Source organism: Pelodiscus sinensis, chromosome 3 (genome assembly GCF_049634645.1).
Source record: "Pelodiscus sinensis isolate JC-2024 chromosome 3, ASM4963464v1, whole genome shotgun sequence".
NCBI lineage: Eukaryota > Metazoa > Chordata > Testudines > Trionychidae > Pelodiscus > Pelodiscus sinensis.
The window spans coordinates 108,230,835-108,248,527 of record NC_134713.1 but is presented as its reverse complement, the minus strand read 5'-3'; the positions used below and the strand labels follow the sequence as shown (position 1 = coordinate 108,248,527).

The window sequence follows — 17,693 nt, the reverse complement described above, 5'->3', positions numbered from 1 at the left end:
GAAGACATGTAACTCATGTAATCAATTTTTAATTTGTCTTTTCCCTATTTTAGCTTCTTATCCTACTCCATTTTCATTGGCATTCAATATGTTAGGTGTCCAATCACCACCAGCCTTTGTGGTGAACAGTGAAACAAAGAAGTCATTAAGCACCTCTGCCATTTCTACATTATCTTGTATTGTTTCTTTCTCTTCATTGAGTAATGGGCCTATTCTGTCCTTGGTCGTCTTCTTGCTTCTAATGTATTTGTAAAAAATTTTCTTGTTACCTTTTATGTCTCTTGCTAGATTGAGCTCATTTTGTGTCTTGGCCTTTCTAATTTTGCCCCTACATACTTGTGTTATTTGTTTATATTCATCTACTGTAATTTGACCTCGTTTCCACTTTTTGTAGAATTCTTATTTCATGTTTAGAAGTCTCAGGGTATGTCTACACTACCCCGCTAGTTCGAACTAGCAGGGGTAATGTAGTCATCCGCAGTTGCAAATGAAACCCGGGAAATTCAAATCCCGGGCTTCATTTGCAACTGCGGATGACTACATTGCCCCCACTAGTTCGAACTAGCAGGGTAGTGTAGACATACCCTCAGAGAGGTAGCTGTGTTAGTCTGTAACTTTAAAAACAAAGAGTAATCCTGTGGCACCTTAGTGTATGTCTACACTTGCACCCTAGTTCGAACTAGGGGTGCAAATGTAGGCATTCGAAATAGTCAATGAAGCGGGGATTTAACTATCCCGCACTTCGTTAGCATGATCTCGCTGGCACGTTATTCCTATCAACAGCTGTTTCCAAAGTGAAAGTGCGTGCCGGGACTTGTCATTTTTTGAGGAGTGACGTTAGTTCAAACCAAGAGATTTGGTTCAAACTAACGCATCCCAGCGCGCACTTTCACTTTTGAAACAGCTGTTGATCAGAGTTACAATCAAATCTAAAGATCCTCTTCCTTACAACATTCTCTGCTTTCTGAAATAAAATATTATTTCCAATACATTCGAAAAACTTGCTCGATAATCTTTGCCCTGCTTTGTTACTTCCCCAACATATGTTTGGATAATTGAAGTCCCCAATCACCACCAAGCCCTGTGCTTTGGATGATTTTGGATCATTCAGCAGCTTTTTCTATTGCAGTTCCCCTATTCTAGAGATTCACTTGTGGTTACTTTTTGTTCTTGGTCTCAGTGATCCACTTAATCAAAACAATGTCTGAGAGTACTTGATTACAATTTTCTACTCCAGAATAATTCAGAGCTACATTATTGATTGCCCTCATTCTGTGAGCGCTAGCCTAACATCAGCCAGTTCTCTCTGGTTAAACTACTAATAGAACGATGTTTTGTGGGTGCTCTTGGAAAAGATTAAAATCTACAAATTCAGAAAAGAGTGAATGTTTGAAGCTTTGCATATGGATTTAAAAGCATTACTCCTGTTAATAAGGGTCTCACAAGCAATTCTCTGCACACCACAGTGAATTGTGAACCATCCCATCACTCACCTGAAGACAAAATAACTATGAAGCAGCTACCAAATTATTCTTCCCAGGTCAAGTTCTGCCCCTGCCAGTAGAGCTGTGCAAGGGGAAACCCTCCACAGCTTACAAACAGCTGCAGAGTGGCTATGTTGTCACCTAACTCAGCCCATGCCCCAGAAGTAGAAGGGATAAGTTCTTTGAGGTAGACTGTCTTGGTGTGTAGCCCAGAGAATGTCTTAAATGTCAGCTCCAAAATTAAAGCTCTCCTTTATGGTTGGTATGATGCCTATCAGGTATAGTTTTGGAGCATAGATGTCTGGGGAATAGATAGGTATACACCATGATTCTTTGATCATCCAACCTTCTTCATAAAAGGCAAGATAACCCACAGCACATTAGGTGCCCCAGAACTCAGGGTCTTTCCTTTGCCCCTCACCACAACACCATTGCCATAGCCCCGAGGACACAATAGAGGGGGCAAAAGGGATAAGTGTCTGCACATCATACTGTCAAATTTTTGGTACTGAGGAGTCAGCCTATTCAATATACAAATGCAGACTCTGTGTGTGAATATGCATCATGTTGTCTTCATTTTTTATTGAGAATTCAGAAAACTCAATGCCAATAAAAATAATGTAGTCCTAATCTGACTGCTTGTAATTGTGCCTACACAGTTCTCATGCATATGAATGGAAGCTAGGCACATGCATTATGGGAAGAATAGATGCTTGGAGAGCTCAGATAAACAAAAGAGAGCAGATGGTGCTTATTCAAGGAGAAGTATCTTTATGTAGCTGCATTTTGTTCCATTTTGTTGCTTATTTAATTTTAAACATCCTTTTTAGCCATGGTCTAAATTTTCAAAGGAGGATTATGAGCACAAATAATTAATTTTACATGCCCTATATGAAAATATGCAGCTATATCTCAGCAAGGCTTCCAATTTAGTTTTACTTTTAAAATGTACATATAAACAAGATTAAACAAATACTACTTGTTCTGAAATTACACTTGGTTTTTAAGCATATTTGTATGTATATTCTAGAATAGTTTAAAGAATTCCTTTCAGACTAGACATAGACACATAAACATTGTTTTGTTTCAAAAGGGCTCATTAAATGATTTAATGAATCATTGTTGTCCCTATTTGATAGCTGACATGCACTTTGTTTAATTAAGAATATAAAATAATATTTATCACAAAATCAACAAGCAACTCCACTCTGAGAGTGCCCTGGTTATGCTTCATTTAACTATGGGTAACCTAATTCATCTTTTATTTTGCTGTTACTGGCTGTGTGAATTTTCTTTGGAATTCATGGGGAAATGATTTACTATGGCCCAATTTTATTTCTAGCATCTTCTGTCTGAAATGGAGTCACTGAAGCCAAAGGTCCATGCTGTTCAGGTCTGCCAGAGTGCCTTAAGGATGCCTGAAGAGGTGGTCACCAGCCTGCAGATATGTCACACTGCTCTCAGACTCCAGGAGGAAGCTAGCCTCCTGCAGCACATGGCTATCCAGCAGTGCAATATAATGCAGGCAAGTGCAAACCATGCTCTAAATGAGGGTGTGTGGGGAGTGGGGGGGGGGGGGGGGAGTAGAGATTGTGATACCAGTAGAAAGATTTATACTGGCACAGAGTAAGACTTGCATCTCTTTTAACCTTAACCTAACCCAATGTTTGCCTAGAACTGTAATATACCTACCACTTACATTGTAATGATTTTGAACTCCGTTTGTATTGGAATTTAAACAGATTATTAGATAATTTTCTCAGTCTGCATTAATTCCCAAAGAAATGAAATAAAACTTTAATACCCAATTATCATTTTACCCTCTAATCGTTGTTATAATATTGCTCACCTTTCCTTTCCTTTCCACATTCTTGTGAGTATTATTGCATAACCTATTGTTTTCATTTACAAAAATCTCAATTGTATGCTCCTGTTCATCCTGTTGGTTATCTGTTCATCTTTTTGCATATTCTGGCTGTCTAACCTATCTATTTTGACTGAAAAACACATTTTTCATTTCAGATGTAATGAATGGTTTCTTTGTTGGATGGTTGACAAAAGATGTAATTAATATTTTCTTTATTGTATGGTGAATAAGAACCTGAGGTGACCTGTAGCAGTTGCTGATACTTTGTTGGGGCCATGCACTTTTTCCAAACTTAAGAATTCAAATATCATGAGGCAGTACCCTAAAACATCATGAGATTATCATGAAAATCATGAGTTTGTTTTTCTCTAAATTATTTACACGGGGATCTTTTATTGTTTCCTGGTTTCAGAGCTTTTAATGTGCCCTCGGATCATGTTTCTGAGCTTTTTGCCATAAGCAAGAAACTTCTTTAATGAAAAAGAAATCTGAGATTCTCATTAGAGATATAAGCAACTAGTCAAGTGACTACACAACTACTTGCTTCCCTCCCCCCCTTGCTGCCTTTGTATCAAAGACAGCAAGTTGGGGGGGGGGGAGCAGAAGCCAGTGCTGGGAGGAGCCGGTTTAAAAGCTGGATCCCCCCCAGCACCATCTGTGGGAGGAGGGACGGGGAGGCTCTGGGAGCTACCCCTGCTCCAGCAACTGTGTATTTTAAATGTAGTAAGAGTCAGACAACTCTTACTACATTTCAAATGCAGAGCTGCAGTAGTCCCAGAACTGGTCTGACTGTTCAATGCTGGTTTTCAACGGCTCCACGAGTTACCCCCTGCCTGTGAGCCCGGCTCCTACTACATTTAAACGGCAGAGCCACAGCAGGGGTAGCTTCTGGAATCAGCATGAACCATGACGGATCACCTTCTCTTAATGACTAATCGTGTCGTCAATACAATTTGTATCGAATACATGATTAGCTAATTACCCTCTTCTTAACATCCTTAATTCTCATATCATTTCTTCGCTCCAGGAGTTGGCTTTAAGAAAAAACAGCCAATACCACAAGATTTGTGATAAAATTGTGACGGTAGACAGGGACAACACTGCATTGTAGGTGGGTGTGGCTGGAGAGGCAGCCAGTGGCAAGTCTTGAGCCCCGCAGGGGTGGACATTTGGCTTTTAAAAAGTCTTCTTGAACATTATATTTTACTTGTTTTGGGACAGTGCCAGTTCAAAACCTACCTTAATAGCTCAGCTATTAAATTATTTGCTAATGACTATTAAAGTATTTGCTTCCCTGTAACTCAGAATGTTCCCCAATGAACTATCCTGCCAGTGAGAACTCTCCTGCTTTACATCAGCTGCTGCTAGTGCTGACCTTATCCCATCATTACACTTTGGCATTGTGGTTTATGAGCCTGAGATTTTTTCAAAAGCCCACTAGGGGATTTATTCACAACCTTTCCAGTTAAATTAATGTGTCATGTGGCTAAATCCACTAGTCAGCTTTGAAAGTCTCAGCCAGTTGTTTTTGCATGCTAACACAAAGGTGGAAGATGGCATATTTTGAATAATTTTAAAACAGGCTGAAAAAAGCAATTGAATATACTGTTCAGACTAATTCATCATTAGAAAACAGATAGGCAAGGTGAATTCTAATGTCTTTCCAGTTCTGAGTTCTCTGTGGTTATTTACATGTTAACATTGCAACTATATTATTCAGTAACCCTCCATATTAATTACTCTCCAGGAAAAATATCTACTAATTCTTCTGTCTACAGAAATATATCTCACTAAAAATACTTATTATGTAGTGAGTTCTATGTTATATTTTGTAAAATTGTATATAGATGTGGTTCTTCAGTAAGTCTTACTGAGTGAAGTTTATGTTTTCAAATTAAATTAGCTTTCATTATAAATGTAGCTGACAAAAGGTTGCAATAGCCATAATAAACACCATTATATATGGTGCCAAAGGGTTTTGTAGGCATTACAAACATTTAATTCTCACTATTAGATAAATAGCATCAAAGCCATATTATTGATGGTTGTACTGGGACACAGAGAGGTAAAGTAACACTCCAATTCATGTAGCAAGATAGTGACAGACCTGGAAATAAAGCCAGCCATTCTAATTTAACCCCTGGACTATCAACTCTTCTGTTAAGTTAAGACATTTATAACATGTGATTAAGTGGCCCATTCTCAATTGGCATGTTGACTCCCTATGTAAGCAGTATTATATATTTACTTTGTAGCCAAAATCAAATAGCCGATGCTTTGCAGTACTATCTTCAACTACAATACATATAATACAAGATAAAAGATAACTGTATATATTATGAGCAAACCTATCTGCTAAAGTCTAATGCAGATGGGAAGGAAGCAAGTTTTTCTTCAGGTCCCAAACACACTGACTTTGGAATCCCAAGATCTTCATGCTTTGGAATGCCATGCATTAGTCAGTGTTTCTCAACCTTTTTTTGCTCATGGCCCTCTTCTGAGTCTCATTTACCTTTGTGCATACATTTTAAAATAAGACAATTTAATATCAAAGTGTTTTCTAAAAAAAAAAGTAATGTGGAGCTTTCCAATCACATTTCTGAGTATAACCATGTTTGAGGTGAGTAAGCAGAAGACTTTATTCTAGTCAGTTATGTGTTCTGTTTTCCGTTTATGTCTTGGGTTTTTTTGTATAGCTGGCTTTTTTAGCAATTTTATATGTGCTTAGGGAGAGGATAGTGTAACTGAATGAATAGTATTCTATTTTTATTTTTTACATCTACTGTATCTTCTCTCTCTAGGAAGCACTGGTACAGTATGAACAATATGAACAAGAGATGAAGCATTTACACCAAATGATAGAGGGTGCCCACCGTGAGATCCAAGACAAACCTGTTGCAACCGCTAACATCCAGGAGCTGCAGGCCCAGATTTCACGCCATGAGGTAATGCAGCAGAGATTCAACTGTCCAGGCTCTGAGTTAATTAGTTGGAGAGATCTCTTGGTCAACTTAAGTTCTCTTTAAGTCACAGAGCAGTTTTTAGAGGTTCAGAAAGAATAGCTTAGCAGAAGGATTTATACTTCACATACACATAGCAAATTCCTGTTAATACCACAGTTCCAAGTATTTTTTTTCTTTAGCATGTAGAAAGCATAGTATTTTTTTCTTTATGCTTGAGAAAGCATAGTAATCTATTAAATCACCAAGGAGCTACCAAATGCTGAAAGACACAGAGCCCATAATGCAATCATTCTAAGTGGCGCTTCAGAATATTTTATTGGGAACTCTTTGCATCGTATGGTTACACCATGCTGAATATGAACAGGAAGATAACTGTCACTAAATGATCTTGGGCCCATACCTGAAGTTCTCATCACTGAGAGCTGTGCCTGAAAACAGACAGCAAAAGCAAGGGGTAGGTTCATCCCTCCTAAGGTAAAGCCCACATTAGACAATTCTAGAGGAAGAAAACTCTGCAAATATTATCTTGAAAGGCCCTTTCCAAGTTATTCTGTCAGGGGAGTAGAGTTTTGCCTCTGAAGAATGAGCTTCATGTCCATATCTCAAATCCATGGATCTCAGATGATCATACAAGGACAGGACAATCTGTGTGAAGGCTTCATGCCAACACACTGACTTTGGAATCCCAAGATCTTCATGCTTTGGAATGCCATGCATTAGTCAGTGTTTCTCAACCTTTTTTTGCTCATGGCCCTCTTCTGAGTCTCATTTACCTTTGTGTCCCCCCTCATAGCCGCTGTTGGAAAAAAAGGGTACTTAATTTACCTAATGTTCCGTTTTTTCCATATGGCCCACGGTTGAGAACCAGCATTAGATGACTAAATTGGTAGTGGTCTCACTTTTTCATAGTTTTTGACACTAGATGGCACTATGCTTTAGTTTTGGAAGAAAAGTTAAATTTGCCTTTCGCAGTTTGTTGATTATCTCTGAAGTACTCAAATACTGCTTAGTTAATTTTCTGCTGTTTAGTAAAATGCAAAAGAAGCTATTTGAAACAAATGCTTTATGCTGTTGTGCTGAAAGGCATTCCTAATAATGTCTCCATAGATGGATCCGATTCAGTTCAGAGGGAGCTGTTAAGAATGAGGCAAGCACAGGATTCACTAGAATCACACATGTATGAATAGAGAACCTGGGAATCTTTTTAGAGGAGCATAGAGAAGCCCTCTTATTTGAACCACTGCATGTCAAAGGGCTTTGGTTCAGGCCTGCAAGGTGCCCCAAATTTTTGGGAGGTATAATCTATCCTCTGCCCAAATCCCCATTTATTCAGAGTTTGGGTGGTAGTGAAGGTAGGGTGGATCAATCTCACATGATGCAAAGTAGAATAAAATGGAGTTTCGCTCTTTAGTATAATGTTTGAAAAATCTCAAAGGAATGTATTTAAAGAGAAACTGATGATGCCACATTTCTGCATTTATATTTATTTAAAGAAGTTTTGCAGCAGAGTACATGATATAGTAAACAAGATGTACAGGATCATTGTATAATTATACCTTTTATTTTTAATCAGGTGTGCAAGATGCAGATTGCAATGCATAAATGGAAAGAAAAATTACAGTTTACCTGACTTCACAGTTGTAGTCCATGTGTGTGAAGTTTACTAGGGCACACAGTACCTCTGTTTAAATACAAAGATAAGATGGAAAGAAGAAAGCTAGTAGGCTGTGTCCAGACTCAGGGGTTTTTTCGGGAAAAGTAGCCTTTTTCCGAAAAAACTTCCCCTGCGTCCAGACTCAAGCCACGTTCTTTCGAAATTAAATCGAAAGAACGCGGCTTTTCTTTCGATGGCGGTAAACCTCATTTCACGAGGAAGAACGCCTTCTTTCGAAAGTTCCTCTTTCGAAAGAAGGCGTTCTTCAATGTAAATAGGGCTTCTTCGAAAGAGAGCATCCAGACTTACTGGATGCTTTCTTTCGAAAAAGCAAGCCGCTTTTTCGAAAGTTCAACGTGCAGTCTAGACGCTCTCTTTCAAAAGAGGCTCTTTCGAAAGAGGCTTGCAGTCTAGACATAGCCGTACTCTCTCATCACAGAGATCTTTTGGTAGTCCTGTACATAAGTTACACAGAGTATTTTTCTATATAATAAATATATTTACAGAAGTCTACTTCTCTGGGCTACCACGTTATATCATGGCCACCTAATCTGATGGGTCTAGGAGCATTATGATGTTGATGGGCAGTACAGTAGTTAGCAGGATATTAGGTGTGTCTTCACTCATTAGATGTCCACGCAATTGTGAGATTACAATACAGCCTAATCATTCACAGCATTATCATGTTGCATTGCAGTGTGGTGACAAAACTTTATTGAAGGATATTTCTAGTATAAATATCATGATGTTTTGATGTAAGCAGTTGTCTTACTGAAAAATCAAACTTGGGCATGCAGACCAGGTACAACATGCAGTTAATTGAATCACACCCATAAAAATAACTTTGATTTACATTGTGAAATAGTGACTGAAAAAACTGAGCTCCCACAAAATGATGACCAGAAAAAAAAATTGGACCCTTCTATGTGCACTCTGTACAAGCCGCCTGCCTATTTCTTTTTTAAACCTGTAATTTTTTCTGAATCTCAGTTTAGGCCTGTTTTGTCTGTAAAATGTCAGAGTTACAAACACCTCTAGAATAGAGGTTGTTCATAACTCTCAAATGTTTATAACTCTGATGAAAGCATCATGGTTTTTCTTTCCAAAATCTACAGCTGAACATTGACTTAATACAACTTTGAAACTTTACTATGAAGAAGAAAAATGCTGCATTTTGACGTTTCAATTTAAATGAAACACGCACTAAAACGTTTTTCTTACCTTATCAAAAATTTGCATTTTGCTTCATTTTTAATAGTTTATATTTAACACTATAACTACGCTGTATTAAGAGTGGGTTTTTTAAAAATCTCTGTTGCTGCCTAATTTTGTTCTTCCAGTTCCAAATGAGAGGGTGGTTGACAGTCAGTTCATAATTCTGAGATTCTACTTTACATAACATACCCCTCTCAACTAAAATATGTATTACAATCAATGTGGGAAGTATTAACTGTACAAATATTAATGAATTATAGTAATATTAATGGAGTTAAACAACTAAAGCCCAGTGGATAGAATTGTTAATGGACTTTCTGTTCATCTCCTGGGACAGTTCCTAAATTGGGGTGGAGGTAGCACACAATTTAGTATCAGAGCAAAGGGAGGAATTAACTGTTAAAGGACTATTAGTCATTAGAGTTAGAGTCTGATCTGATTATTCCAAATCCACTTGCTTCACACTAGAAGCTTTTGCTTAGCCTCCTGGTGAAGCTGGAGAATCATTTTGGTTGTTGATATCTGAAAGTGAAAAGAGTATAGGGAGGAAAGCACAAGTCAAAAGCTATTTCAGATCAGAAAGGTGCTCACTCTAAGTAATAGGAAATGTCAGTTTATAACACGGTATTTCACCAGTCTGGAAGTTTTCCAGTGAGATGTTGAGTAATTAGTTTAATAGATGTTTACATAACCTGCAGAGTCAAAAGCCAAGCTGTCCTGAGGCTGCCATAACTTATCTACTTCATTTTTTCAATATATGTTAATTGCTGAATATTTTGCTTGTTAGGCTTTGCAGCAGCTGTTCAATATTTAATTGTCATTAATGTGCACAGAACAAGTACTGCTGAAGAGAAGGCTCTCCTGGGCAACACCAGAAGTAAATGGAATAGATTTCCACTGTATTTAATAGCTCTGAAATATTAAGAGGACTGACACTTATGCTTTATAAATAAGGCTCTGAGTTTTTCATAAAAGTCACAGATTACATGACTTTCCAGGACCTCTGTTACTTCTGTCATGGCCAGTGTGGCTGACCGCAGCGCCACCCAAGCAATATGTCCAGATCAGCAGTGGGTCCCCCTGCTGCCTCCTCCATCTTTAGAGTAGTAGCAGAGGGGTCATGGAGGCTCCTTCCCTCAGCACCTGCAGCATCTCGGACCCCCCCTTAGCACCTAAGATTTAATCAGGGGTACTTTTAGTAAAAGTCATGGTAGGTCAGTGGCCTGTGAATTTTTGTTTATTGCCCATGACCTGTCCATGACTTTTACTAAAATTACCTGTGACTAAATTGTAGTCTTATTTGTAAATACCCAGTGTACCCAGTATTGCTCAGGTCTGTAACTGAAGTTTTTTTTTAATTCAATGAAAAATAAACATGCATTATTTCTATTAAATTGCATATAGAACACAAAATATATCCACTCCACCCTCTCTGCAAAAATGTTATAAATAGGAGTGATCCGGCATGTATTTACCTTACTAACCCACTATGTTTATCTGTTTCTGCTGCTCAGTGTATTCAGACTGCTGAAAGCTGAGTACTGCATTTTTTTACAGTTCCATTCATCACATGACCTCATTTCCATGGTATGCACCATCTGGAGATTTTCTTTTTGGTTTAGTAATAGGAAGAAAAGAGAGAGAGCTTCCCCTTTCCTCCGGTGTAAGATGAAGTGTATAGAATTTGCTGCAGTTTAGGAATTGTATATGAGTGTGACACATTCTTCACTTCTGCCAGTCTCACAGAGATGTGGCTTTCACAGTTCTTTTCCGGTTTCACTGCATAGTTTGCTCCTTTGTGGCTTAGCTGTGCAGTGAGATGCTTGCCTGACTTGTTCTGTTCCACAGTCACATCCTGCCTTTCAGCGTGTGCTGCTGCTAATGTTGGGGCTTGAGACACAGAACTGTGATTTTTATTGGCTGGCCTCGGAGAGGCAGCCTGCCTACATAACGGAAGCTGAATAGCTATTAGTTTTGTGGCCTGTATATTCTGCATCTTACCCACTGAATAAAAAAAATGTTTCCTTAGGAACTAGCACAGAAGATTAAAGGATACCAGGAGCAAATAGCCTCTTTGAATTCCAAGTGCAAGATGCTAACAATGAAAGCCAAGCATGCCACTATGCTGTTGACAGTGACCGAAGTGGAAGGACTTTCAGAAGGAATGGAGGAGCTGGACTCAGAGCTCCTCCCAACACACCCAGTTCATCCCTCTGTGGTTATGGTAAGAATTGAATTTGTTATTACTGTTCATTAGGTGCTGCTCTCTTTTGTGCTGTTCAAATGCTACCATGCAGCCAATTGCCACAATGCACGTTGTGTGCTTTGTTTTACTGACATGTTTTGGGGTGTCGCAGATATAGAATGAACTACAGGTTCCTATTAGTATATTTCTGTCACATCAGCTTTCTAAGCCAACAGATAAGGAACGAAGTTGTTTATGAGGATAACAGAAATCAGGCTTTTAAAGGGGGTAAAAATATTTAAAGCTCACTCTTAGCTTTCAGGATGTGTCCTGGGTTGTTTTCTCAATGTAGTATAACAAACTGAAAATGCATCGAATTGAATCACAAAAGGGGGGAGGGGCAGAATCAAACATATTCTACAGCATGTTTTTGTATCCTAGATTTTTTTGAAAAACATTTTTCATTAAATGTATTGGACTAATTGACATTGTTATTATTATAGCCTTGCTATTGTATTCATATATAAAGGCTGAATAAATATATTCGTACTAGAGTTCTTACTTTATTTTGCTCAGTCTGTATGCAAATGTAGCTCCTATTGATGTCAGTAGGAGTTCTGTCTGAGGAAGGACTGAGTAACGATGGCTATGTCTACACGGAAGCGTTATTGACTGACATTATTCCAAAATAACGTAGTCCGCATCTACACTATAAGCAGTTATTTCGACATAATGTCAAAATAATGTCAAGCTGGTGGACTTCTTACTCTGATTCCTGTAACTCTCATTTTACAAGGAGTAAGGGAAGTTGGAGGACAAGTGCTCTTTCTCGGACTTTCTGCTGTGTAGATAGCGCCAAAAGCCAAAATAAGCTATTTCGACTTAAGCTACACAGTTGACATACCTCAAGTTGTGTAGCTTATCTCAGCTTGGGCCCTGCTGTGTAGACATGCCAATGAAGTGAAGACTTCAGGATTTGTCCCTATAATATAGAAACCTTAGCAAAAGAAACATGAGATGTTACTATTATAGTGTATTGTGGCTTTATTAATCTGCATCCAATTCTGCTCTTCAACATTCATCCCGTCATCATTTAACTAGGCCTGAAAAGTAAAGTATTGAGGACAGTAGTTCTGGCTATCAGCAGCATTATTCTGTGGCTTTCAATAACTTCTTCTAATGCATTTTGTATTACTCTCTAACTTATTTTTGATGTGTTGTCGTTTAAATTTAAAATTCCCTAGTGGTAGGAGATGGCCAACATCTCAGTAACAAAATGTCAGCATTACTATCACTGCTTGTCTGTCGCTTTCCTGAACTGTTAATATAACAACTCTAAGGGGCTTGGAGGAAGCAGCAGTCCTTAAACTGTGTCTTGACAATTCCAACATTGTGTTAATTTTCTTGTTTTGGTCTACATGTAATGCACCTATTTACTGAGGTAATTGAATGATCTTCTTCCTGTCCTTTGGGGTTGCTTTTCTGTGACAGATGACTGCTGGTCGCTGTCACACACTACTCTCACCTGTCACTGAGGAGTCTGGGGAGGAGGGAACCAACAGTGAGATTTCTTCTCCACCTGCCTGTCGCTCTCCTTCACCTGTGGCTAATACAGATGCTTCTGTTAACCAGGTACCTGCCTTTTGGCATTCATTCAGTTGTCATCTTTGGAAAGATGCATGGTCCCATTCTGTGTACTTTGTAGTTGGTTCCTACTTCAGAAAATTTGAGCTGATTTTCTTTCAAGTTGAGCACACAACTTCAAGGTTCCATCTCGTAAATTGAGACTTATCATCAAGCATAATTGGGACCTGGTTTTTGAATACATAAAAGTTACTAATACTACACTAGAAGCGTAAAGCATATCACTTTGGTACCTTCATCATTTGCAAAAACTGATTCAATAAGTTGGTTATTTTTATACAATTTCTGAGTGAGCTTTACAGTTTTTCTAATTCATTAGTATCTCTGTTGCATTTATAACATGTTTTTTTTTCAAAATAGTATACTCGATGGCATCCTGCATCTGAGAGAACACAATTTTTTACCTCACGTGATGAAACATTCCATTGTTTGTGTGTCTGTCTGCCTTGTGTCATTGTCCAACTAACATCATAGTTTAGTGTTTTCCATTGGTTCAGATATTCAGCTGTCCGCTGTGGTATACTTACTATTGGACTTATTATGTTCATTCCAACCTTTGGACTAAATTCTGTTTTCAATGATAACAGTACAAACTCCATGGGTATGTCTACACTACCCCGCTAGTTCGAACTAGCGGGGTAATGTATACATACCGAACTTGCTAATGAAGCCCGGGATTTGAATTTCCCGGGCTTCATTAGCATAAAGCCGGCGCCGCCATTTTTAAAAGCCGGCTTGTTCGAACCCCGTGCCGCGCGGCTACACGCGGCACGGGCTAGATAGTTCGAACTAGCTAGCCATTCCGAACTATCTGTACACCTCGTTCCACGAGGCGTACAGATAGTTCGGAATGGCTAGCTAGTTCGAACTATCTAGCCCGTGCCGCGTGTAGCCGCGCGCCACGGGGTTCGAACAAGCCGGCTTTTAAAAATGGCGGCGCCGGCTTTATGCTAATGAAGCCCGGGAAATTCAAATCCCGGGCTTCATTAGCAAGTTCCGTATGCATACATTACCCCCCTAGTTCGAACTAGGGGGGTAGTGTAGACATACCCCATGAAATCACTGGGACCACATATGTAAACTCAGAGCAGAAATAAGACTTCTTGTAATCATGTGAGCTTGTGTACACGCCAGTTTTCATAGGTAGTCTGCTTATTGTTTGTGTTTTCGGTATCATATACATAGATGTATATATGTAGTGCACATGAGTAGTCTCAATTCCATTAACTTTAATGTCTGATTATTTTTTCTTCATTTCTAATGCTTATTGGATAGTTGACAAGATAGTCGACTAGTCATTCCTTCCCCCCAACCCAGCGCCATAGGTGTGTGGTGCTGCTGCTTTGAAACAGCACGGCGGTGTTTCAAAGGAGCAGAGCCGCATGGAACCTGGCTTCAGCTGTGCAGTGCTGCCCTCTCGACTAATCAAATAGTCGATGCAAAAATGCATCGTTTATTTGATTAGTGAATTACAGAATACTTAACATTCTTAGTTCTAAGTAGTAAAAGAGGAAAAGTTCCACAATCAAGTATATTACTTACAAAATGCTTAGCTTCCTATTCATGTGAGATTATAACTTAAATAAGTGCTAAATAACCAAGCTAGTTCAGATCATAGCACATGTCTAGGAATTTACAAGGAAAAAAGATGCCTAAGTTCAGCAATTCTGGTACTTAAAAGTAAGTAAAATTATTTACAGACAATGCAAAACTTTACAGGTACAGATTTTTAAATTCGAGTAATATGCTAAGAGAGCAGTGTCCCTGGGAGGCTGTGGTCTGCTGCATCCTTGAAACTGTGAGCAGGAATTCCAGGAAAGAAACATAGGCTTTTACAGAACAGTTCAAAGGCCTTGTCCACACTAGTGAGGCATAAATTCTAGTGTGCATTCTTGATCTGTGAGGATACTGCTAGTGTGCACTGGAATTTCCATCTCTCTAGTGTATATTATTGATATATACCATGTAGATAAGGCTTAAATCTTTCAGAGCATCACTATGGGGTAAAAAGGAGTAATTTTAGTTGCTGGAAACCATGTAATTTTCTTTTTAAAACTGTTAGAAATAATTAGTTCAGAGGAAACATGAAATTATAGCCAACTCTGACTGTTCTCTTACTGCTAGCTCTTGGATGGGGCTCCCATTATTTTATTTGCGGAGGTTCTTTAACGTATTACCAAGGACAACATGATAAAGACCAAGGGAAATAATTAATCACAATTATTAATCATGGCTATATTATTATTAGAGAAAGAAAAAGAGACAGGCCAATTGTAAATATTAAGAAATTTAAATCCAATTAAACTCCATTATTTTTCAGAAGCTTCAGGGGATATCCGAGTTAGTCTGTACAGGATAAACTTAAAAAAGAATAAATAGTCTGGCAGCATTTATAGACTAACAAAACATGTAGATGTATCATGTATCATACATCTACATGTTTTGTTAGTCTATAAAGTGCTACGAGACCATTTGTTGTTTTTTAAGTTCATCATTATTTTTCAGTTTACCATGGCTTAGCCCCTGTTTCTGCTCAGGAGTACATGGTCTAACTAAGCAGTGATTAACAGGAGAAACTGCTAATACTTTACATTACAACAACAATTTCAGATCCCAATAAAATCATAAAAAGAGCTTAAATCTAACCCCTTGGCTATAACTTAGTTAACTTTTTCTCACCATACATGTTCAGGTCCCAAGAAGATTTTCCTTGAGTTAGTTTCTTCTTGAATATTCTGTTTTTCTTTCCTGTTTGTGGCAGTTTGCTAGAAAAAGGTAGGTGGAATGAATTGTGGAGCGTTTGCTGTTAATGCAGGGTAGTACAGAGTGTGTGCCTGTGGTGCTCACTTATTTTATACCCTTCTCCTTCCTATTTTAATGAAATGATAGGAAAACACATCTGTTTCTGGATTAACAATGAGGAGTCCTGTGGCATCTTAAGCTATGTCTACACTATCAGGTCATTTCAAAATAAGTTACTTTGAAAAAATAACTCCCAAAATAATTATTTCAAAATAAGCTTATTCTTCTTCAAAAACAGGAATTATTATTTTGAAATAACAAGCCCATTATTTCAAAATGACAGACTTGGTAGAGTGGACGCTCGCCTTGTTAGTTCGAAATAAAGGGTGTTATTAGTGTAAATATGCCCTTAGACTCTATGGGTACCTCTACACTTGCCCCCTACTTCAAGGTAGGGAGGCAAATGAAGGCGACGGAAGTTGCAAATCAAGCACGGGATTTAAATATCCCACGCTTGATTAGCATAGTCGCCTCTGGTCGCCATGTTGGAAATTGACTAGCCCGAATTAACGTGGCAAGTGAAGATGCGGTACTCCGAGGGAAAACCCCATACTTCGAATTAACTGTACTCCTCCTGCAATGAGGAGTACAGTTAATTTGAAGTACGGGGTTTTCCCTCAGAGTACCGTGTCTACACACGGCGCGTTAATTCGGGCTAGTCAATTTCCAACATACCGACCCGCGCTTGATTTGCAACTTTGAACGACTTCATTTGCCTCCCTACCTCGAAGTAGGGGTCAAGTGTAGACGTACCCAAACAGATTTATTAGGGCATAAGCTTTCATGGGTAAATCCCACTTCATCAGATGAATTCTTTGTGGATTGTTTAGATGCAGAGCTGGATGCTGTCAGCCTTTCACTGGCTCCATTGCCTTTGGAGATGGCTTAGGTGACACCTTCAGTTCCTGAGTATGCAGTCTGTCTAATGAATATACAACATTTCTTCAATTGCCTTTATTCTTCTTGTGGTGGAGAGGTGTCAAATAACTTAATTTACTGACTGATTCTTTTGAATTTATTATGTTTTGACGGGAAATTAAATGTTGTTTTGTAAAATTCCAAACACTCCTGTTCTTTCATATACAAAGCTTTAATTCTCAAAATAGCCTTTTAAAAATTAAAACATCTCTTACAAAGTCTTTATTTTAAAATAGTTTAAAAGTTGAATCTTTTATAACATTTTTAAAGAAATTATTCTGTCTTCCAAACTTGGGGAAGAGATTTCTCATACGCTGCCAGTATTAATTAATTCCCATTCTGTACTTAAATGACTTCCTGCATTAGAAATTTAGTTTAGCAAAGTTCTTAGATTCCACATCACAACATCAATTTTTTCCCATTTTTATAGAAATAATATTAGAAGCTTTGAATTTACTAACATATGCATTTAACAGAAGTGTTTGCTATTTAACATTTAAGAAATAAAAAGGTATAAAATATTTAACTACGCATGCTTTTTTCTGAGTTTGCATAAACACCCTTAGGGTAATAAAATCTTCTTAGCTGCAAAGCCATGTTTATCCTCCTTGACATTTGCTTGTCCTTAGAAGCTAAGTTGGAAGCATCTCCAAATTTCTTTGATTAGCTTAAATATTTATTTTTTTAAATAATTTGATGAACAAAAAATTTCAGGGGAAGCATTTTTTTCTTCAACCATCATATGCACCACTAAAAGCACAGGCAAATTTAATGATGACATTAATATTTTTACATCAATATTAAGGTCTCTCACCTACAAGTTTAAGTGTTATTTCCTAGTTAGTTAAATAAGGTTTAAGCAATAGCTCAATGAGAGACAGATCTTTTTCAGTGCATTTGGAAAACATCCAGGATTTTTCTGTTTAAAGATGGAATCCTTTTCAATTGAGGAGACTGGGTA

The 17,693-nt window shown here is 38.1% G+C and overlaps 1 protein-coding gene across 12 annotated transcripts in view; it reads left to right on the top strand.

Annotated features, from left to right (window-relative positions):
• The window catches only part of SYNE1 (spectrin repeat containing nuclear envelope protein 1), a 488,224-nt gene that overhangs the window by 321,391 nt on the left and 149,140 nt on the right, over positions 1–17,693 (top strand). For 9 of the 12 annotated variants that reach the window (XM_075924456.1, XM_075924462.1, XM_075924457.1 and 6 more), the window contains 4 exons: positions 2,827–3,009; positions 6,153–6,296; positions 11,213–11,407; positions 12,860–13,000. In XM_075924456.1, the coding sequence (XP_075780571.1) occupies positions 2,827–3,009; positions 6,153–6,296; positions 11,213–11,407; positions 12,860–13,000 (663 nt within the window). Of the gene's footprint in view, positions 1–2,826; positions 3,014–6,152; positions 6,297–11,212; positions 11,408–12,859; positions 13,001–17,693 lie in introns of all 12 variants that reach the window. The other 3 variants (XM_075924463.1, XM_075924461.1, XM_075924455.1) reach the window with 2 other exon arrangements.